We start from the raw sequence: 22,813 nt of genomic DNA, 5'->3' as shown, positions 1-22,813 counted from the left end.
AACAATGGAGAGTCATTGTGTTTCACAATCAGTGTTTCACATTGGGTTCACATTCAGAGATTCCCATCAACTACATTGTAAAGTTTTTGAGAAAAAATATGGCATCCATGCTGGATGTGTGCAGATGTGTTTTTCTTATCGTTATTCTCTGAGCAGTACAATCCAGCAACATCTTGCTTAGCATCCAGGCGTGAGGTGTAACCTAAGTATGAATAGAGCATGTGGAAGGGTGCCAAGGTTGTTTGCAGCGCTGCACCGTTTTCCAGATGTACTTGACCATCTGTGGGCTCAGAGGCTTGCCAAGGGTCAGGAGGCCAGTGTCGCATAGATACCCTGAGATGTCAGATTCTCTTCCTGAGAGAGGATGATTCGCACTCTTTCTCCTTCTCTTCTTTTTGCGAGCCTTGCCTCTCTGGTTAATTAAACACCATCAGCTTAAAGGTGAGAAGAACTAATTTTTATGTTGGAATGATCTTGGCACATTTATTGCCTCAGAAAGTTTGTAGTATGCCAGTATTTGGGATCTTGGAGATTTTAAAATAACGTCATGGTTTTTCAGCTGATAGAGTAGGGAATACAGAGTCAGTAGTCACTAGAAAACTGATTGCTGTGGAGTCCATTATTAAAAATTATGCGCTGACATGGAGTACAGCTGGAGAAGTTCAGCTAGGATGAGTATTGCGGTGAGTGGGGCTCTTCTTCGGCTGAGTGGTGAAGGCCCAGCGGATGTCGGCTCAACAGTGCTGGATGGCACCATGTCTGCATCTAGAGCTCCGTGTTCAGCCAGTGCTTTAGACAGAGAGGGTGAGATCAGCTACGCAGTGCCAGATGGCAGCACGTCTGCATCTAGAGCACACTTTTCACCAGTGCCCTAGACTCAGCAGACAGACGGGGAAAGGAGAGTGATGGAAAATCATGTTTTCTGTAAAACAATTTATAAAGTTGAGAGAACTGACATTCAGAAAAGTAGAGTGCTTGGAGCAATGTTCCATGTTTTGATGTAAAGCGTCCTGATCTGAGACTGCAGTTACTACTGTGGAAAAGTGAACCATTGACATTCGCTCACTAAACTCAAAAGTTGAGCTCACCGTTGCAAAGGACTTTTCATAGGAAATAGAGAATATGCAGTCAGGAGTCAGGAAATGTTAATCTACGTAATGAGTGATGAACAAGAGGGATTGAATCAGGTAGGAACTTCTGGAATTATTTAATATATAGGAGTTATATATAATATATATTATTTAATATATAGGAGTTATGAAGGGTTTAAATGATCTGGAAGCCTTTTCCTCAAATTTAATTTGAGGAAAGCTAAGCAGGCTAAGGAATAACTTGCTTCGAGAAAACCTAATACATCTAAATGTAAACTTAGAATAAACAAGTGAGTATATTAGAAGTATGCCTGGTACACATTGACCCTTAGCTATTCTAGTGCCTCGTAAACACACATGGACACATGCGCACATTGGCAAATGGGTTCATGCACTTTCTCTTTATTACTTGTCTGTTGCTTCCTATTCCCACTAGTATTTAGAACATAATATGAGTACATATGAAATATACACAGACTATAGAATATTCTATATTGTTTAGATAATTATTGTAGTGCCGATATTTTTACATGTAATACTTTCCTACTGAAACTTAAATTCATTGGGAATAAGAATTATGCTTTATAATCTTTGTTTATGTTTAGCTAACAATTATATTCAACACTAGGGAAAAACCTTAAGGCAACATAGTGTATCCGGAGATAATTAGGTAGGGCATAATTGAATTTTTTTTTACAAGTCACTAGCTATGAAAGCTAAAATATCACCAGGGAAGCAAATGTTCACTGGCATATATACACGATTCATTCATGAAAGCTTAAAAAAAAAATACTCTTGAGGGAATGACTGTGGGTGGCATAAGACATGGTTGAAAATAGAAATGGTTAGCTTGATGATTCAAGCTGGGGCAGTGCTTTCTTTTGTATTCTCTTCAGACATCTAAGTATGCCATCTTTAACAAGTATGATTCTTAACAAACAGATTAATTCATCTGTTAGAACTGTTTTTTTTCTTTCTATAAGAGGACTCAGTCCTTAATGAGCTGGCAGAATTACTTGCTTGTATGTACGTGGTTTCCACCCCCCAGGTCCTTCCATTGATAGTTGTTAGTGACTTTCCCTCCTTTGCTTACGGTGAGTCCCCTAAGGGAAGTCCTTCCACCTTCAGTCTGAATGGGAAAGATCCCATCAGACCCATGATGGCCCAAGTGAAAAGAGGTGCTGCAAAGCCAAAGCAAGATTCACACCATCTGCATTGGCTTTGAAATAAAGTTCTGAATGGCCTTTTCTCAAGAGATTCAACGATGTACAATTTTCGCAATTTGAAAAGCCCATCCATGCAGGTTTTCTGTCGTTCTGTCTTAACAACCTCTGTCTTCTGCCTCACCTTTTCTCTACAAGCTATCCTATTGATATGTAAGAAAAATGGAGGGTGAAGCCCTAATGTATGACCCACTCATTATAAGTTACCTGCGGCTGTTATCTGGAGTTTGTTACAAGCTAGTTCTGAGCTAAAGCAATGCAATGGGAGCCTCATATTCCTAGAACCGAACATCATCAAGGGAGATGATACAAGAAGGACTTGATAGCTACAGGCATTCCCAAATCCCAAGATTAGCATCTGGGTAATGATATCCTGTAACCAGTCTTATCTTCTTTTTGTTGTTGTTGTTGTTGTTGTCATCCTGATTAAAAACACATTTCACTTTTAACTGTTTGGTTGAGAGCCGCATTAAGCTCTGTGAAATGTGCAGTGGGGTGGGAACACAAATGTGTGTGATGATGGAGGTGGCATCGCAAGAGACATGCCCACTCATTTCTGTTAGCAGGCGTTTACTTCTCTTGGAACTTAGGAAATCCACATGCAGTGAGACATCCACGTGCCCAGATTCTGTTCACTCACAAGGACAAGGGACCAGGCACTGCATTCACCCTTTTCAGTACACACTCTCTTTTTTTCAATTTTATTTTATTTTATTAATTACACTTTATTCACTTTGTATCCCCCCATAAGCCTCTCCCTCCTCCGCTCCCCGTCCCACCCTTCCTCCCCCTTCTTCACGCATGCCCCTCCCCAAGTCCACTGATAGGGGAGGTCCTCCTCTCCTTCCTTCTGATCTTAGTACACACTCTTAAGAGTTGCATGCGTACTGTGATCCTGTGGTTCAGACTTGGAATTCAGCTGAGGTTTCTGGCATGAGAAGGATGAGTGAATTAAAAGGCAATCAGGAAGGAGAGTTGACAAGGTTTTGTGGGGGTTAAAAGCAGCAAAGCAGCACACATTTCAACTTGAGGCTGAGCGGACGGGGTAGGGATGTACTGTCCTGGATTATTCCCTATAGTGAAATAATTGTAACCAGACACACGGAGCAGTTACCACAGGCCTTCTGCCAGGACTGTGAATGAAAATAGCTTTGTTATGTCTACAGACACGCAGACAATACACTCTGTCCTCTAGCACTCTGCAAGTTCAAATTATATGGAAGCCAATTTTCCCTGGACTTGCCTGACTTTGTACCTTAAGTAACAGTCTCAAACAGGATGATGTCCAGAGGTGTCCATTATGACTGGGAAAGCGCTGGTCAACGGGCTCATTCACTCGAATTATCCTGAGAGTTAGTCAGGGTTTCCATCACCTTCTCTTAGAGGAGAAAGCAACATTGTGTTGGAGACTTGAACTGCTGCAAAGACAAACTGAAGACAGAAAGCTCTAAGGGGTTCTTACCTTCCTCTTTTTGCTTAGCTGTATTTAGCTGTGTGGGGGTTTTTTTGGGGGGGAGTTTAATATCTTTAGCTGAAAATATGCAATTTTTACTATTACAATAATATTTTCAAATAAGGATGGTTCTTATTGCTATAGCTATCATCACAGGTGTCACTGGTCAAATCTTGTTCTTAAGCAACCAATGTTACATACATCCAATATGTGTGGGAGGAAGCAGATATTCTACTAGGAAAGTTCTAGGTGGTGTCAAAGGTGTCTGGTCAAGGTAAGGGTAACATGCAGGGAGAGAGAAAAGTAAGCAGATTTGATGTAGATTTTGCAGGTACCACATTCAGGAACTGCATTAGATTATGTGCCTTCAGGAAAAGGGAGAAAAGCAGGCTACGGTCTAGTTACTTTGCTGAACTTAGCCTAGTGCCATTTATAGAAATAAATACACTTTATTCTTTTCCATGGGATTCTGGGAATTCTAAGAAGCATAAAACCTGGTGAGACTAGATGACCCTGGGCCTAGATGCCCTGCAAAGAGAACTGTGGTAAATGTCTTGGGCAATTATTGAGTGAGCTTAGTGTGCCAACTCCCACTGCAGTTATTCTGATTATTATTTTTTTAATCCTCAGAAAATGCCTGCCACTGTGCTTAGAAATGTTATAAATGACTGACAGTATCCTTTTTAGAGTGAAAAATATGAATATGGATTTCTTTGCCTTGTAAATTGGATGCCTGCTCCTGTGTTCTTTGATACGCAGGATGCTAACGAGAGATTAACCTTTACACCAATAACATTACTTAGGAAACCTACTCATGTCTTAATGAGTTTATAGGAAATATGTGAAAATTTGTATTTCAATTTAATCTCTTGGGAGGTTTTGGATTTTACTTATTGCTAGGAAATTTTTACTCTGGATAGTGCCCATGGTTAAATCTCTAAGGACAAAAAGCATAACTTTTCTGGGGCCCTTACTTCACACCATCCCTTACTACTTACCCAATTTCAACAAGGCCCTATAAAAAGACATGCCTGTGGTCGCTCTTCCCCTAGCTTCTTCAAGTGTCTCTGAGGATTCCCAGTTACAGTTCAACTCTGCTTCTGTACCAAGTGCTATTGTTTTTAGGTAGATGGTCTTGTAGCCCAGGAATTCATTTTGTAGCCTAGGCTGGCCACAGGCTTACTCTCCTGCTGCAGTCCATGATGCCAGGTGTGCGTGACCACGCCCACATCTGGACTAACAGAGTCTATGCCTATGCTTTTGGGGCCTATACATTTTACTAGAACATATGTTTGCATCCATTCTAAACAGAATAATTGTCCATGTGGACACGAGGGCTGACTTTCAGTAATTAGCCGACACTGTGTGTGTGTGTGTGTCTGTGTGTTTAATTCTCTTTTATAAAATTTTAATCATAGCACACTTTGTATCAGTGTGAGAGGGGAAGGAAAATATAAATAAAATATTGGAAATCATGTCATTCATATTGACATCAGCAAGTCAATTATGGCATTTGTCATTTTGAAGCCTCCTTACAATGCACCCATTATAATACAAACTATGATAGTAAAATAAAGGCCCAAACGCAAATGCCTTAATGTGTATAGCATTTTATTACTTATTACCATATGAACGTAAATTTTTAGTTTGGTGCTATGAATGATTCCAGTTCTTACCAAGTAGCCAAGATGATACAGGCTTTTATTTCCCGGGGTCTATGAAATCTGGGAATGTCACTTCTAAACACAGACTGTTCCATCCCATATGTGAGGCTAGAATTTCTTCTTGCTATTAGCTCCACATGAGTATGCAAACAAGCCGTGAAAAATGAGTCACTCACTTCCACAAAGTGGCTCTTCTTTGCCATATGTTGAGGTGAATTCTTGATTACCAGTCTCATTAAATTCCCAAAGCTTCCCTCCAAGGTAGGTGTCAGCACCTGTATTTCAGGTCCAGAAAATGAGATTTAAGAAATCCTCAAAGAGTAAGCAAAAGGTCTAGAAAATAAACCCAAAGACGTGTGACACATGAAGTCACCACCATTCCCTTCCTTCTGTGAGAACACACGTGTGGCCTGGTTTACATTTGGCTGTTAGAGTTCTAAGGGCTGAGAGTTTGGAGAAGATGGACAAATTTTGAGCAGGATAATTAGGAAACCTCTATAGAACAAGAAAGACTTGGCTTACACTTTAAGAGTTTGTGGCCATGAGATTCATAATGCAGCCTGCAAAGCCCACAAAATCATTTCAGTCATTTAATTACAAGTGATCCATATCTTGCAATGATAAACCCCTACAGGCATAAAAGTCAGTACACTACCCTACTTAGCAGGTAATACTGCTTGTACACAATTAGTAAGTGGACGATGGGTGTAGGGGAGAGAGGAAGGGAGGGAAGGAAGAAAAGATGGGACAGAGAGGGCAGGAGTAAGGAAGGCAAGAAGTCTTCCTGTAGTTATTTCAGGAGTGTGTACAATCAGTGTCTGTCTTCAGGTAGTAGACTACCACGCCATCGACTTTCATTTTAAGTCTGAATGTTAACTATATAAAGAAAATATTTGTTGAGTTGTTCTTGCTACTATAATTTTTTTATTCTGAAAATAAAAAAAGGCATATCTTAGAAATCATAGCCGCAAATGTACAGTATCATTGTCTTGATGTCATTGAGTGTGTGTCCGGCACTCTGCTAAGAACTGGAGTACTTCTGAGCAAACATAGACCATCCGTGCTGGTAGCACATATGTGTTTGGTTTGGACCTGACTCCTGTACACCTATATTCTTATTAACAGATGGAAGACAGCTATGCCTGATGTAGAGGGGAAAAAACTTAGCCAAGCATGGTATTGTGGTATAGGGTGAATGGGGGTTAGGATAGGAAAGGAGCGACAATGATGAAGAGTAAGAAAAGCCATCAAAGAAATGATCACATCGCTGCTATGACCAGAGTTGCAGTATAATCCAATTTACTTCATCCTTGACTGTATTCCATTTTAATGGCCACATTAACCACATTTTACCTACTTCACCTGCTCCTGCTTGCCCTCATGGCTAAGACTTGAAGTAAAAAGCCAGATAGTGAAGAAGAAAGCCTTAATAAAGAAAAAAAGAGAGAGAAAAAGACCTGTTTATGTGACTGAAAACAGGTAGATAGCTACTGGCATCACTTCGAAGACTGAAATTGTACATTATGTCATACAAATGTACAGAAAGACCTTATGTTTAACCAGCAGACCTTCTTAATATCTAAAATACTCAGTATTTTAGAAGGGACTGAGTCAACTGTGAAGCATCACAGCTCTGGGGGCAGCCTTCTTGCAGAAGATCTGGGAACTCTTTGCAGATGGCCTCAGACAGCTTCCTGGAGAAACTGCTCTTCATTCAGGTTTAGAATGGATGTTTAACAGCCTCACTTTCTATAGCAAATGTATTCAATTTTATAATTTTTATTGTGTTAAAACTCAATCACAGAGGATCCCAAACCTGAGATAGAAAATAATTGTCCTCAGTTTGTCTGGGAATTGTATAACGTTGGAAGATTGCCCAGAGAGTTTCTGGTCTGTTGGGAAGCATCTCACTGTACATGTTCCTGGAGAGCAATAACCAAACTTAGGATATTTAAGAACAACGCTGTATTTTGGGAAAATATTTGTAAAGCAAGTTGTCCCCCTCCCTCATCTCCTCCCAGTCCTCTCCTGCCTCCCTCTTCCTCCCCTATTCCTCTCCACTAGTCCGCTGATAGAGGAAGCCCTCCTCCCCTCCTGTCTGACCCTAGCCTATCAGGTCCCATCAGGACTGTCTGGATCCTTTTCCTCTGTGGGTTGGCTAGGTCGCCCCACCAGGGAGAAGTGATCAAGGAACAGGCAACCAAGTTTATGTCAGAGACTGTCTCTTCTCTCCTTACTGGAGAAACCCACATGAAGACTGAGCTGTCTATGGGCTACATCTGAGCAGGGGGTCTAGGTCCTCTCTGTGCATGGTCTTTGGTTTCTTGAGGTTAGCCGTCCTGACTAGGAGGAGATAAAACCCAAAGGAGCTGTAGATTCCTCTAATGGCTATAAATGTTAAATACTTTTACAGTGTTTTTGAGAGCCTTCTGTTTGTTTCATGGATGCATATTTTGATTGGTGGAGCATTTGGTCTTTAAGTTCTATGGGTTTGTTTTTTATGTATTCTAGATGTTAATCTTCAATCTGATATACTGCTGGCAAAGATGTTCTCCTATTCTGTAGACTCAGAATAGGAGTTGGCTGTTGGCTCTGCTGAGAGCTTTCTATGCTGTACAGATGCTTTGTAATTTCATGAAGTCCTGTTTGTTAGTTCTCCATGCTGTCTCCTGTGTTTTTAGAGTCCCATTCACAAAGTTCTTAACCTCTATGTTGAAGTGTGTACCTGTGTTTCCCTCCAGCTGTTTCAGTAGTTCAGGCTATGTACTGAGTGGGACATACGGGGCTATTTTCATCTTACTCAGGGTGAATATCGAGTTTTACCAGTACCACTAGTTGAATAGGCTGTCTTTTTTCCAGTCTATATTTTTGACACCTGTGTCAAAAATTAGGTGTCCATAAATGAATGGGTCTACTCCTTAGCCTTCTGTTCTACAGTCTGTCTTTACATGAGTACCATGTTGTGTGAGAGTCTTTTTCCATCATGGTGGGGCCTGTAAATATCCAGCTCATCCTGCCAGTTTGCCATTGTTATATTGGGAACAAGCCAACATTTCTTTAACACTGACAGATGCCTGAAAGAGCACTGTCGTGGCCCCCAGTGTTATTATCAATAAACCACCTTAAGAACCAAGATGGTTGTCACCGGAGTGCTGACATATCTTTTAAAATAGATGTATCATACTACCAGTGTGTGTAGGTATGTGTACATATATGCTTACCTTCCCTATGCAATTTATTTTTGCTGTTTTTAATCTTGAGTGGTGGTATAACTGTAAATACCGTATATAAATACAGGATTGAAATAATCTTAACATACATTTTATTATGAAAATATTTCATAATTCATTATCTTGCTCACATATTGCTTTCCCTTCAGATCTTAGTCACTTCTTAATCCTCATTTTCCTGATAATTATATTTTAAATCAAGCTTTTTAACAAAATCATGCTTCATCACAAAAAGACATCATGCATCTTACTGTAATCTTACTGTATCACTTTCCACCCTTTTTTTTTTGAGATAGAGGCCCTCAATGATCCTGGAGCTCATCCATTGGCTAGGTTTGCTCACCAGTGAGTCTCCAGGATCCTCTTGTCCCCCCCCCCATATCAAGATTATAGGCTCTCATGGCCATGTACCACTTTTATGTGCAGATACTGGGGTTTGAACTCAGATCCTCATGCTTACACTGCAAGTGCTTTCTGCACTGAGTTATCTGCTAGGCCCTTATATCTTGGTTTTGCTACAGCCCGTTTTCTCATTCAAGAAAAGTCCTCTGATTTACTTAGGTCTTTTTATTGGCATAATAAAATTCTGGAATTATCTTTAGCTTTGTATTTTGGGGAATAGAATTAGTTTTTGAACTAGTAAATATTTGCTTACTTGCTGCTATAATTTATGCCTTTAGCTGATTTTTGCTTATATCTGACAGCTACCTCTTGTCCCTTTAAGTCATATCTGAACACTATTTTGATTTCATCAGGCTATCATTGCTTTTCTCTTTTCATTTGTGATGAATTTTTCATGCCTGTTCTTACTGGAAAGTGTTATGCACAAGCCATTGCTGGTTCATGTTTTGGAGCCAAACTGATTCTAGTTCCAATTCGCCTGGACAGCCTCGAATAAATGAATGGAACACATCCCTTTCTTGAATTCTAGTTTCCTCATGTGAAATTTGTGTCGCATGTCACTAGTAGTAAGTAACTTTATGAGTAAGGAATGTTCTAAATATAATGGAAGCTGATATTATCATAATATTCTCTCCATCACGCCAGCCATTCATGCTGTGTTAAATGTCAGGGCACCTATAGTCATTTCTGTCGGTGTTGTTGTTTTTTTTCCCTCTGGGTTATTTTTAACCTTTTCACTTTCAGTTGACATTTCTTCCTCATGCCTATGAACCATTTTCTCCTTCATCAAGGTTTCACCGTGAAGGAAATGTAGGCATTTGCTCAGTATTTGTTGATTTGTTAGTATTGCTTTAGAGGAATGGAAGATTGCTTCATCTCTGCTTACATTTGATGTGATGCTTATTTCTTTATTTTGCCGTTCAGTCTCCTTTTAGTATCTTTTACTTGTGTCTTTTTTGTAGGTTAGGACTTACAGTATATACTTTATTTTACTGGCATCATTTCCTCAGCATGTTTTTCTACCTGTGGGGTGTATGTGTGCAGTGTATGTGTGTGTGTGTGTGTGTGTGTGATCATTGAACCATCCCCTCAGTCCCTCAGTACTTTTATAGAAACAAGCTATTTTCTTTCTTTTGAGACTCATGGATTAAATTCTGTGGAGACTGCTGTGGTTCTTCAGCCACTTCGTTTTCTCAACCGCTTATTCAATCATCTTGATGCACAAATGCATGTAATATCTAATAGCTTGCTTGCCATTACTTTTGTGGAGAAATTATGCCTACACTTAAACTTGGGGGGGTCATATTTTAGATAGTCTATAAAACTGATAATTTAAAACCGATGTATTTTACAAAAGAGAAAGTACTTCCTTTGATTTCTTGTTGTATAAAGTTGGGTTACATTTATTGCTCTCATCTACTTATCCTCCCACCTTTAATACTGTCATCTACATTTCTTTAAAAGGCCATTTTAGTCCATTTATTTCCTATCATAATTTTTACTTTCTTCCCAAGAAATCTGCTGAAGCAGTTATTGAGTCTTGGGCCTCTACACCAGTTTACTTTCAAGTGATCCTTAGGTGTTCTCTATTAAGGATTGTACAGTCAAGAGGTTCTGGTTTTGACACATTTCCTCATGAGGTTAGTGAGGCTTGATGCATTAGTGTATTTCATTTCAGTTCTCAGGGTGTAAGTGTGTCGACTGGATAGTGCAGGTCCTCAGGGTGTGTGTGTGTGTAGATTGACTAGTGTAGCTTCTCAGGGTATGTGTGTGTAGAAGTGTTAGTAGAGGTTGTCAGGGTGTGTGTATGTAGACATGTTAGTGCAGGTCGTCAAGGTGTATGTGATGTTGGTGACCTACAAAGGTCAGTTAGAGCATGGACACCTGGGCTGTGGAGGACATCCCTGGCTTCAAATCCCTGCTTTAGTTCTTACTGGGCATTCGGCTTTGAAAATCGGGAAGTTGTTTAATCATCATTCAGAAGGACAAACAGGATAGACATTGAAAGTGGGAGAGGACAGTGAACAGGACAGGAGCCTACCAGAGAGGACCTCTAAAAAAATCTACCCAGCAGAGTGTCAAAGCAGAGTTAGACTCATAGCCAAACTTTGGGCAGAGTGCAGGGAATCTTATGAAAAGGGAGGAGACAGAAAGACCTGGAGGGGACAGGAGCTCCACAAGGAGACCAACAGCCAACAAATCTGGGCCCAGGAGGACCTACAGAGACTAATGTGCCAACCAAGGACCATGTATGGAGAGGATCTAGACCCCTGCTAGGTGTTGACCATAGGCAGCTCAGTCTCCATGTGGGTTCCCCAGAAAGGGGAGCAGGGGCTGTCTCTGACTTGGACTCAGTGTCTGACTCTTTGATCACCTCCCCCTGAGGATAAGGTTTGATGCATTAGTGTATTTAATTTCAGTTGCCAGGCCACAGAGGAAAATGATGCAGACAGTCCTGATGAGACCTGATAGGCTAGGGTCAGATAGTAGGGATGGAGGACCTCCCTATCAGTGGACTAGAGAAGGGATGTAGAAAGAAGAGGGAAGGAGGGTGGAACTGGGAGGAGAGGAGGGAGGGGGCTACAGCTGGGATACAAAGTGAATAAATTATAATAAATAAAAAATCAATTTAAAAAAAAAGAAGAAAATGTGTGAGCCCGTTCTAAAGCTGGGTTTCTGTATCTGTAACAAGGAAACAATTGTGCTGGTGGGTTATTTTGCATGCACTGAGTGAAGACTGCACATAGTGCCCCTAGCACAGCATCTGTTGGAGGCAAAGGCAGATCAGTGGAAAGCTAAGCTGCTTTGTGTGTGTGTGTGTGTGGTGGTGGTGGGGGTTCTCTTTTCTCTCCTCCAAATCTACCGTCCCATTTCCCTTTTCATCTGTTTCTTAAGAAAGCGCTGCAGAAATTCTCATGTTTGCATTCCACTCGGTTTCCCACAGGGTCAGTGTGTTATCATCTCACATCAGTACAGATTCACCCCACCCCAAACTCTGCTCTTGCTGATGGCACCTCAAACCTCCAGACTACAGTACTCTCTCTCAGCTCACTTTGCTTCGTAATGGATGCTTTTCCATCTGCAAGACATGAAGCAGAAGGATTGCAGTGAGTAGGGGGCCAGCCTGAGCTATGTAGCGAGACTTGTCAGAGAGAAAGATATGTGGGGATGCTCCTACAAGTCCCCGGCCCAGGTGTCAGTGCAGAAACTCACCAAGACCAGCAAGCATGGTATGTTCTTTTCTTTCTTTAACGAACAGCAGCACTAGCTACAGTTTCAGCCTCCCGGTGTATATAAAACAGGAAGTCAAGGGAGGAGAAGATGCAAAGGCGTTGTCTCTCCTGTCACTCCAACATCTCCTTACCACCACCAGACATTTCGTGGTTTTAAAGGGACGGTTAAAAAGAGACCTTTGCAGCCCATCTTAGTGGCACTACAACTCACTAAGCAGAAATATACCAAGTGCTAACGTGCTTTGCTATGTGTTAGAGAACTTTAAACATAAAACAAACCAAAAAAAATCCTGTTTGGTGAAAGGATAGGAATGCTTATATAAAACCTAGTTTGGTTGTTTGAGCTTTGTCGGATGCTCATACAACTCCATCCTTCTTAGTTTTCCTGATACATTAGATTGTTAATCTCCAAAATCCATACTGACTCTTGCATTGGGGAACTTGTTTACCTGGAACTTTATTATATTTTTTTACCTCTAAATCTTGTAGCTGCATTGCTGAATAACTGGTCTGTCTCTACATTATAGCAAAGGAAACAGTCCTGGAAAGGTGACTCTCCATGTTTACATAGTAAGCACAGATCATCTTGACTTGACATAATTTCCGCCATTCTCGTTTACCTGAAGACTATGCTTATTATTTTTTTTAGAACAAATTTGTGCAATAAACAAAAAGGATAGCGGTATGGCTGTCTTCTTCAGGCCTGAGTCACAGGCCTAGAACTGTGTATTTACTCATGCCATGCCTGGAGATAGAAAGTGACCAAGAGCTTTGCACAGGGTCACAGGGATAAGTTCAGGGAGGTGTGGCTGTAGTGTCACATACTGCCTATGTGAAACTACATTGAAACAGGTCCAGATTCGGGACGGTAGGTTGAACAGAGATGGCCACATGCATTCAGTGTACTCTGGTAAGGATGTAAGGGCACCAGTGGAAAACTCACATTGTAGTAAACAATAGAAAGGTGGTAGGCTATATCTTATTTATTATTAGCCCAAAGATTATCAAGGTGGTATCATCTAACCCGCTGTCACAGATAACAAGACACAGACACCTGTTAGATTTATAATTGCCTTATTTTACCTTGGGCCTGGCAGATATTTCACTTAAACTGTCTCAATATCTTCACCATCCATCTCCCAGCCCCCATCCAATGCCATCTGCCTTAATCCTCCTAAATTGGACTACCTTTCATCCATAGTCACATGGTACTTGATTTTATTCTTTACCTGGGCCTTTCCATGGAATGGGGCCACCCCATGCCATCATTGGGGTCCTTTCTCCAGTCCTACGTGGTATGTTTTTTTTTTCTCTGCACTAACCCATGGTGGCCTCCTCCTTCTTTCTCTCTTCCTGTCCATCTGTCCCGTGAGTCTCGTGATTCTTCCCTACTCAAAATCCAGGGAACCTAGCCACACCTACCCAATTCTGCCCTGCCTAAATGTAGCTCATTTAAAGAACAAATCAGGTATAATGTTTTCGGCAGGTTTACACAAACAAGGATGGGTGTATCCGCTGAACAGTAGCCAGATCTTGGGTGCCAGTAATTAGCATTAGACCACCCTCCAACAACATCATGATTTCTCAGCTGTGAATACTATTTCCAGTTACTGTCACTCACCATCTCCAGGTTTAATTCTGCAATAATTTATTCAGCAAAGTATGTAAAGGAAGAGGTGACCATCGAGTGTGCAAAATATACCAGTCATTTGTATGTAGGGGCTATGGAAATATAATTGGTCTTTTGATTGTGATGAAGTAGTTTGTAAGGGTACAGCCCATCTTAGGGTCTATGAGAAAAGTTTTCATCGTGTGGCACAGGTCATCTTGTCTGTGTTTTGAGACCAGGTTTGTTTAGCTTGGGTTAGACTAAATTTATACAGCCTGGGAATGGTTTCACAACAGAGAGAAACAAAATTGAACTTTTCGATCTTTTCTAGTTCTGTTAAGGTGTGAATGGATCATACGTGGCTCAACAGGGGATTGCAATGCAAATCATGGCTCTAACTGTGGACATATCAAAAAAAAACGCTATTCTATGCTAGAACTTGATTTTAGGGCTAAAACTTTTTTTAAGTGTGTCTATGTGTCCATGTGAGCACATTTGTGCATGTGAAAGCCAGAGTTCAACGTCAGCTTTCACTCCTTAAGCCACCGGGTTTTTTTGTGAGATGGCTCTCTAACCTGAAACTTCTCAAGTAGGCTAGGCTGGTGCACTGAAGAGCCCTGAGAGCTCCTGTCTCTACCTCATGAGCGCTGGGATTACAATGCACACCACTCTGCTCTACTTGTAGGGCTAGAACTTCTGAATTGGAGTTAAAAATAGAACAAATGCATCCTACTAGGAGGTGGAGGGGCAGGTACATTTCTGGGTCATGACAGGAGAGTTGGTTTCCTTCACTGAGTCTCCTGTGCTCGGTCATCATTTATGTGAACTGACTGTGGTCAGAGCAGTGCTCTTACCCTTCTTGGCAGGCTTTAAACACATACTTTCTCATCATTTTCAGGCTGCTCATAGCAAACCCGTCGTCACAGTTGGTAGTTTCTTTAGCATAGGTACAACGACATTTTCTGGCTACTTGTCCCCATTTCTGTTTTAGGTACACGAATGCAAGGAACCTGAGTGTGTTTTGGTTAGTTTTGGTTCATTGCTGAGATAGTTGGGCGATTGCTGATTGGCCCTCCAGTTGTCCATTGATCCAGGTGATACCTTGTCATTTCATTAGAAAGAAACACTTTTGCTCAAGGCGGATGATCCTCGTAGAAAGCCACTTTCATTCTCTGGTTTCATTTACTCCTCTTGTTGATAAATTTCTTCTACGGAGATAAGTGTCTTGTCCCTTTTATCACTTACCTGTGAACTTAGGTTGATAATGATGAAGAAGAAGATGATAATAATGGTGGTGGTGGTGATGGTGACTGTGGTGATAATGATGGTGTTGATGGTGGTAGTGGTAATAATTATAATGATAGTGATGGTAATGCTGGTGGTGCTGGTGGTGGTGATGATGACAGATAGTGGTGATTGTGTTGATGGTGGTGGTAGACCTTTTCTAGGGAATGGAAGGCCCATTTTCTATTGAAGAAGTTCAGGTGAGTCAGTTCCCCAGGCTTCAGTTTGAACCTTTTTTGTAAGGATCACTAAATGCAAGTTTGTTCCCAAAGTTCACACATCTGAGAATTATTTTCAAGAATTCTTAGTGAATTTTTTTCTTTTCTAATGTAAGTGCTAGCAGTTATGCTTGAAATCTTAATAAGAAGCACTACAGAAAAATAACTCTCTTGGGACATGTTCTGCTTATTCTAAATCTCTTAGTGAGTTCATTAAAAACTTTGAACTGCTGAGAACAAGAACATTATACAAGCCCATGGTAATCAAAGAGTCATTGTCTGCATTAACAACCAGAAACTAGTGGTGTTTGGGGGCAGATTTCAGCTGATCCACTGAGGACCTTAACTAACCAGGCTGTGAAGCACATCAGAGTGAGACCCTGGCAATGGAGGTGACCAATTCACACCAGTAATGTTATAAAATTATATAATAATGTTATGATGACATGTAAATGTGAAGTATATTTAAAAGACCTGATTTTCCTGGTGTGATATTTTTCGCTTGATCTTTGATAAAATGGGTAAAATAGTTACACCTTTCAGAATCTGCAAACAAGATTAAGACTCAAGATTTTTCTTAATATGATGATAATAGGAACACAAAAGTCATATGACAATGAGACCATGTCCTGAGATGTTTGTTTAACTTCTTGAATCAAAAGAGCAACCTCAGAAGCCAGAATCTATCCTTGCCCATAGCAGCCTATGGGTTTGTTCTGGAAGCAGCTTTATCTGCTGAGTAATGATAAAGTGCTACAGACAAAACCCACAGCTTTGGATTCTGGCTCTGCCTTTGCCACCCCCGTGTACTTGCACAACTGTCCAACTTAGATTCTCAGCTTCGTATTTGGGGAGAAACGCCAAGGAGGATGGTTCCTATATCATGGTTTTTAATATTACACAACAAGATTGGTATACATAACATGAAGTGCCTGGTCTTAATCAGTAAATGCTAAGTGTTGTGTGTTATTACGAGGTCAAGCAAAGAACAAAAACTTCGTAAGTGAGAAACACGGATGCTCCAGAACTGCTCAGAAAGTCGTTCATTTCAGCGCTTTCAGAGATCACTACTTTTTTGTGTGTATTATCAAAGTGTAACTGGCAATGTTCACAGGAAGAAGCCCCTGAGGATGTTAGAGAAAGGGGACCAGCAAGCTCAACACAAACCATCTTCTCTCTCTAAGTCAGCTAGACATTTGTGTTCCGTGTTGTAACCCTTCCGAGTTGCACTCAGTCTATCTGCTTTTAAGAGTAAGCAATATAGTCAAAGACATGTCCTACCTCCGTTTCCCTTCTTGTTCCCAGACCTCTCACCTCCCAACCCCGTTCTCCCCATATCTGATCCCCACCCTTGTTTCCCTTCCTGTTTCATCTCATGCCCAGTACCTTCTCTTCATTGCTTCTACTGTCTATTCTATTTCCCCTTCTGACTGACATTCCAGCACCCTCCCTTGAACCCTCCTTATTACTTAGCTTCTTTAGGGCTGTGGATTGTAGCATGGTTATCCTATACTTCATATCTAACGTCCACTTATAAGTGAGCACATACCATGTGTGTCTTTCTGGAGCTTGGTTACCTCTCTCGGGATGATCTTTTCTACTTCCATCTATTTACCTACAAATTTCATGACTTCTTTATTTTTAATAGCTAGGTAATATTCCATTGTATAAATTACCACAATTTCTTTATCCATTCTTTGGTTGAGGGACATCTAGGTTGTTTCCAGTTTCTGGCTGCTATGAACATAGCTGAGTAAATGTCCTTGTTGTATGATGGAGCATCTTTTGGGTATATGACCAGGAGTGGTATAACTGGATCTTGAGGTAGAACTATTCCCAGTTTACTAAGAAAGCACCAGATTAATTTCCAGCAATTAAGCACCAGCAATGGAGGAATATTGCCCTTTCTCCACATCCTTGCCAGCATGTGTTGTCACTTGAGTTTTTGATCTTACCCATTCTGACTAGGGTAAGATGGAATCTTATAGTCGTTTTGATTTGCATTTATTTGATGACTAAGGACATTGAGCATTTCTTTAAACGCTTCTCAGCCATTCGAGATTCCTCTGTTCTGAATTCTCAGTTTAGCTCTGTACCCCATTTTTTAAATTTGATTATTACATTTGTTGGTATTTAATTTCTTAAGTTCTTTGTATATTTTGAATATTAGCCCTCTGTCTGATGTAGGGTTGGGGAAGATCTTTTCTGAGTCTGTAGGCTGCCATTTTGTTCTATTAATGGTGTCCTTTAACTTGCAGAAACTTTTCAGTTTCATGAGATCCCATTTAATTGTTGATCTCAGAACCTGTGCTGTTGGTGGAGGCCTGCAACAGGGTACGATTCTGGGAAGCCATGGATATGGCTCTAGCTGAGACTCCTAACAGGGGCAGAGATTGAAATTGAAGTGACCACCTTCTAACCAGGCAGGACTAGTGAAGGGAGAGGAAGAACAACCCACCCACAAAACCTTTGATCCAAAAATTACCCGGCCTAGAAGTACAGTCACAAAGAGGGAGCAAAGAGTGAGGGAATGTCCAAGCAATGATTGGCCCCACCTGAGACCTACCCCAGGGTAGAGAGCCAGCCCCAATGATGTTCTGCTATGCTTGTAAACAGGAACCTAACATGTCTGTAGTCTGCAAGGCTCCAGCCAGCAGTGGATAGAGACAGATGCTGGGATTTATAGCCAAGCAGGGGCCAGAGCTCCGAGGGTCTTGTGGAAGTACTGGGGGAAAGATGGAAGGAGCTGGAGGGGACAGGAACCCCACAAGAAGACCAACAGAGGCAACTAACCCAGACCCACAGAGGCTTGCAGAAACTGAGTTAAGATATCAACTAAGAAGCATGCATAGTCTGGACCTAGGCCACTCACTGCACAAATGTAGCCGATGGGCAGCTTGGTCTTCATTGGGGCACCTGGTGAGTGGAAGGGGATGGGGAGCTGTTTCTAACTCTATTGCCTGCTTTTGCACCACTTCCACGTGGAAGGGTTGCCTTGCCTGGCCTCATTGGATGAGGATATGCTCAGTGCTGATGTGACTTGATGTGCTGGGGAGGGTTGATATGGGGAGGCTCCTCTTTTCTGAGGAGAAAGGGGGAGAAGAAGAGGAAAGGAGAAGGAGGTGGACTGGGAGGAGAGGAGGGAGGGGCACTCTTAGGATGTAAAGTAAATAAACTCAAATAAAATAAAATTTTAAAAAGAAAATAAAAGGATAAGCAGTCTTGGGTTTGGAAGCCAGCAGAATCTAAGCCAAAGGTATTTGTGGAGGGGTGTGATTTCAAAGGGATCTTGTGTTACTGTTGTGCTTATGACTTTCCCCAGCAAGGGTGCTCAGCTTCTTCTCTATGATTCACTCTCTATATGGTTACCAGAATGTTCTCTCACCAAATCTTGGGTAGCCTAGGTCAGTCTTCACCTGTGCTTCAACCCTGTGAGCCTAAGTGAGAATATAAAATAAGGTGGCAATCACACATCTGCCTAACCAGGAGTCCTTCGGAGTACTTTTGGTGACTGAAGTGTGTCGTCCACTTTGGCTAATCTCTCACTCATTGGTTGTCTTGCCATGGACAGAAATGCCACTTTTCCCAAATCCATTGGTTTTCCTTATTTTCTTTTTTGTTTATTTTGGTGAAGTTCAGGCAGCTCCATGCATTATCAGGTGTCAAAGTAAAATTACCCAGCCACCTCATTCTTTCTCATTTTCTGATGCTGAGTTTTTTTAATTTACATATATTCCAAAAACTAGATTTTTTTTTAACTCAGCATGAGAACAAGTAACCCAAGCAATTTCTCCAGACCGAGTTGAATCCAGGAGACTTCCTCCATCTGCCAGGGCACGGCTGCTTCAGATGCAAGAGAAATGCCCCTGTTGGATGGCATTCATATTTTAGCATTGAGGTCAGCAAAAGGAAAATATGTGGCTCCAATGTTGAGAACCCTAGGCTGAATCTTTCTGAGTGTTGCAGGTATCATAGAAAACTCACTTCAATCCTGCTATCCTAAAGGGTAATGTTTAAAGTACAGAAGTTCTACCTGTGTGTTAGTGTGATCTTCAAATTGCTAGGTTGATTTAGATAGATGTAATCATCAAACCCATGTGTACTTTTTGTTGTTATGTTGTTTACACATGAAAAAATATATATGTATATGTATACACACACACACACACACACAAACATATTCATTTGAGAACACTGTGGAAAACCACAAATGAGCAGCTCGAATGCCTGTACAAACTGGGCTTTTGTTGTTGTTGTTGTTGTTGTTGAGGCCTTTGCCCTCCTCGTAAGCAGGCACACAGAGAAGGAAGTAGACTGTGTGCGTCTGTCTCGGTGTGAGCTTAGCGTCTGTTGAGACCACCATTCCAAATGGGTTTCTGTGCGTCGCTGAGAACACCTCACCAAGTCTTCTGAGTTACTGTGTGACTGCAGTGCAAGTCAGCGAAGGGCCAAATCAAGCCTTTTGCCTTCAGGAGCAATGTTTCCCTTCCGCCCGGCCCCTGGTGCATACCTCTCTCTTTCTTCTGTTTCATGCCTTACCGTTTTCTAAAATGGTTCCCAACAAGTGTTGTATTCAAACAGAAATGAAGATCTTGTTTCCATCGTTCTCACAATTTCAAAGTCCACCTAGCAGGGTTCTGATTGTCTAAACATGAGCTCAGCCTCTGAGGACCTTGGCAGTGCTCACCTTTGGTTTGTTTTCAGCCTGAGAGCATGAGGAAAAGGTATCAGCGCTCAAGTGTTCTTTTCTTTCCCTGACTCCTTGATACTCAAACTACCGAGTAAGAGCGGTGGGTTACCTGAACAAAATGACAAACTATCTCTTACTTCTAAGAGCTTATTCTGCGGCAGGCATTGTGGTGAGTAATTAGAATTGCTTTAACTGATTATCAGGATCTATGTTCTAAGTGAGGAAATTAATTCTTTCTAGAGACTAATTTCACATAGAAAAGGAAGGAGCCCGCAGTCTGATTACTGAGCTACTTATTTCTAGGAGGGCACTGACCAAATTGCACATACAGTAGCTGCAATGGGACCAAAATTAGCTTGAAGCAAAGCAATGCATAGGCTTCACTATTAAGTATTAGCCACAACTGATAAGTACCCCCCTTGGCAGTGAAATGTAAGTATGTGAGGTGGGTGTCAAGTAACTTCCTCAGATTTCTTAAGTGAACATTCTCTAGGTTGCTGAATCCTACAAATGCTTCTAAAACGAAAGTGGAGGATGATGAAAATGATTACATAGGCCATGTGATAATTATTACCATAATCCTCGGTTAGGTAAAAGATAGAATAGGGGTGATATCATGGCACTATGGGTAAAAGTGCTTACTCCTGAGCCTGACGACCTGAATTTGATCGCAGAACCTACAGAGAACTGATTTGTGAAAGTTGAATATGTATGCAAACACCCTGTAGTACGGGAGGTCACAGAGAAAGTTAAATAAATAAATAAATAAATAAGTGAATGAATAATAGAATGTTTTAAAATATCATCACATCTCAGAGTTCAAGACTGAAGAGTGCACTAGTAAGAACGGTATGTTCCCACTGTGTTCAGTGCCTGTTTGTGCACTTGTGTTCTTTGAAGGAGACCCAGACTGTGTTATCTGTCCTTGGATTTTTTTTTTTTCATTAGATTTTCAGTTCCCAAACAAGTGTGGTCTCTTCAGTCATTACATTATGTTCTTCCATGCGATCAGCCTTGAGAACTAGTGAGCCGGTTGTCTAATGTAACCACTCATATTACAAAGCGAGAATTCTCTCCTGGCCTCTGCACCTTAGGGCCTAACTTTTGAATGAAAGCACATTCTTTTTCCTCAAAGAGCACTGAAAATGTGGACTTAATGTCAGCTAAGATGTTTCCATGCCCCACACATTTATTTGTACAGAAGGTTAACTGTTGATCTTTGGTTAAACTGAAAATTGATTGCCTAGTCATAAGATTACAGGAGGAATGTTCCAGAGGCCTTCTGTTTTGACTTGGCTGTGTCTGAGGACACAAACTCTCACTCAAGGTCACTAACTCTGTGGTGAGCCGCCATTTTGTTGAGGAAATGGGAAACCCTCACCCTCTTACCACTAAGCTACAGTGATGCACCACCTTGGAGCATAGAATTTCTTCTTACAGTTACATTTTCTGCCTTCTACAGATTGACATCATGTCCCCACAATGAGAGCAGGAGTGGCCTTTGGCATCTGATTATCCCAAACCCAAGTCTCTGTCCCCTGTTTTTAGTACTTTGCCATTTTGATTTTGCTTTTTGAATTTGCTTGTGACTCTCTGCTTCCCCCATCTTTTTTTTTTTGGTACAATGATTCTTACCTTGTCTTTCCCCAGTCCGTTTCTGACCTGGAGAGACGTACAGCATGTAATTGTCAGGACTTCCCGTGCGGGACATTTGAACGCTAATGACTGGAAAACCAATGCTGCTGGTTTTAAGGGTGAGAACTTCTTTCATATTCTGTCACAGGCAAAATATTTTTATTTTTCCCCAATTTTAAATGGAGAGCAGGAAATGGAACCCTTCAAACAAATCAAAATTAAATTTTGTGCTCATCTATGAAGAGCTCTTCGGTCTTTTCATACTTAAAAGGCAGATTGACTTTTTTTTTAATTGAAAGTATACACACATGGCAGATTTCCTATGCTTCCCACATCATAGGTCAAGTTTTTAAAAATTCAACCAACTCCCACATGTAACTGGCCTATGGGAATCGTAACTGCTTTGATATTTGCTGTTGTTGATTGTCTGAGTGGTATTTGCATAAGTGTGTTTTTAAGTTCTTCAGCTTTACTTCCTCATGGATAGAAACTGGCATACATTTCTCACCGTAGTCTAGCAGTTAGGCATGCATTCTGTAACATTGTTTTCACTGGTTTTAAAACTTTCACCAACAGAAAAGTTAGGCGTGTTTTGATGAAGAAACCCAGAGTGCAGATAAAACTTCCTACTGTGCAGTCTCTAGCAGTTGTGCATGACAACGAACAAACATGAATGTTTTTCCCAAAGCTAACCTGATGCTCCTCTAATGTCCCTCTTAACAGTAGCCATCATCGTGTTAGTCATGGATAATATATATCATAATAAATAGAAAGTAGTTATATAAAGCATTTCTAAAGAGTAGTGTGTTTTCACTCAAGTTGAAAATGACCTGTTACAATCTATGAAGTTACAACAAAGATTACCTCATATCACAGCTACGGTCTCAAGCTTTTTCCAAAATAAGTTTAGATCATAACATATCCCTCTATGGGGAAAACAGTATTCTATAGTGTAGGAAGTATATAATCAGTGGAAGATCTGGCACTCAGACCACTGGAAACATAGTGAATAATCCTGAGGAAGCCATTCATCTTAAGATTCCTAATTGTTCCATACTTAAACATTATGGGATGTGAATAA

The 22,813-nt window shown here is 41.0% G+C and overlaps 1 protein-coding gene across 3 annotated transcripts in view; it reads left to right on the top strand.

Annotated features, from left to right (window-relative positions):
* The window catches only part of Pcsk5 (proprotein convertase subtilisin/kexin type 5), a 424,706-nt gene that overhangs the window by 205,228 nt on the left and 196,665 nt on the right, over positions 1 to 22,813 (top strand). For all 3 annotated transcript variants that reach the window (XM_060387271.1, XM_060387268.1, XM_060387273.1), the window contains exon 10: positions 21,748 to 21,851. In XM_060387271.1, the coding sequence (XP_060243254.1) occupies positions 21,748 to 21,851 (104 nt within the window). The remainder of the gene's footprint in view (positions 1 to 21,747; positions 21,852 to 22,813) is intronic.

This window comes from Meriones unguiculatus, chromosome 1 (genome assembly GCF_030254825.1).
Source record: "Meriones unguiculatus strain TT.TT164.6M chromosome 1, Bangor_MerUng_6.1, whole genome shotgun sequence".
Taxonomy (NCBI): domain Eukaryota; kingdom Metazoa; phylum Chordata; class Mammalia; order Rodentia; family Muridae; genus Meriones; species Meriones unguiculatus.
This window is presented reverse-complemented; position numbering and strand designations above follow the sequence as displayed.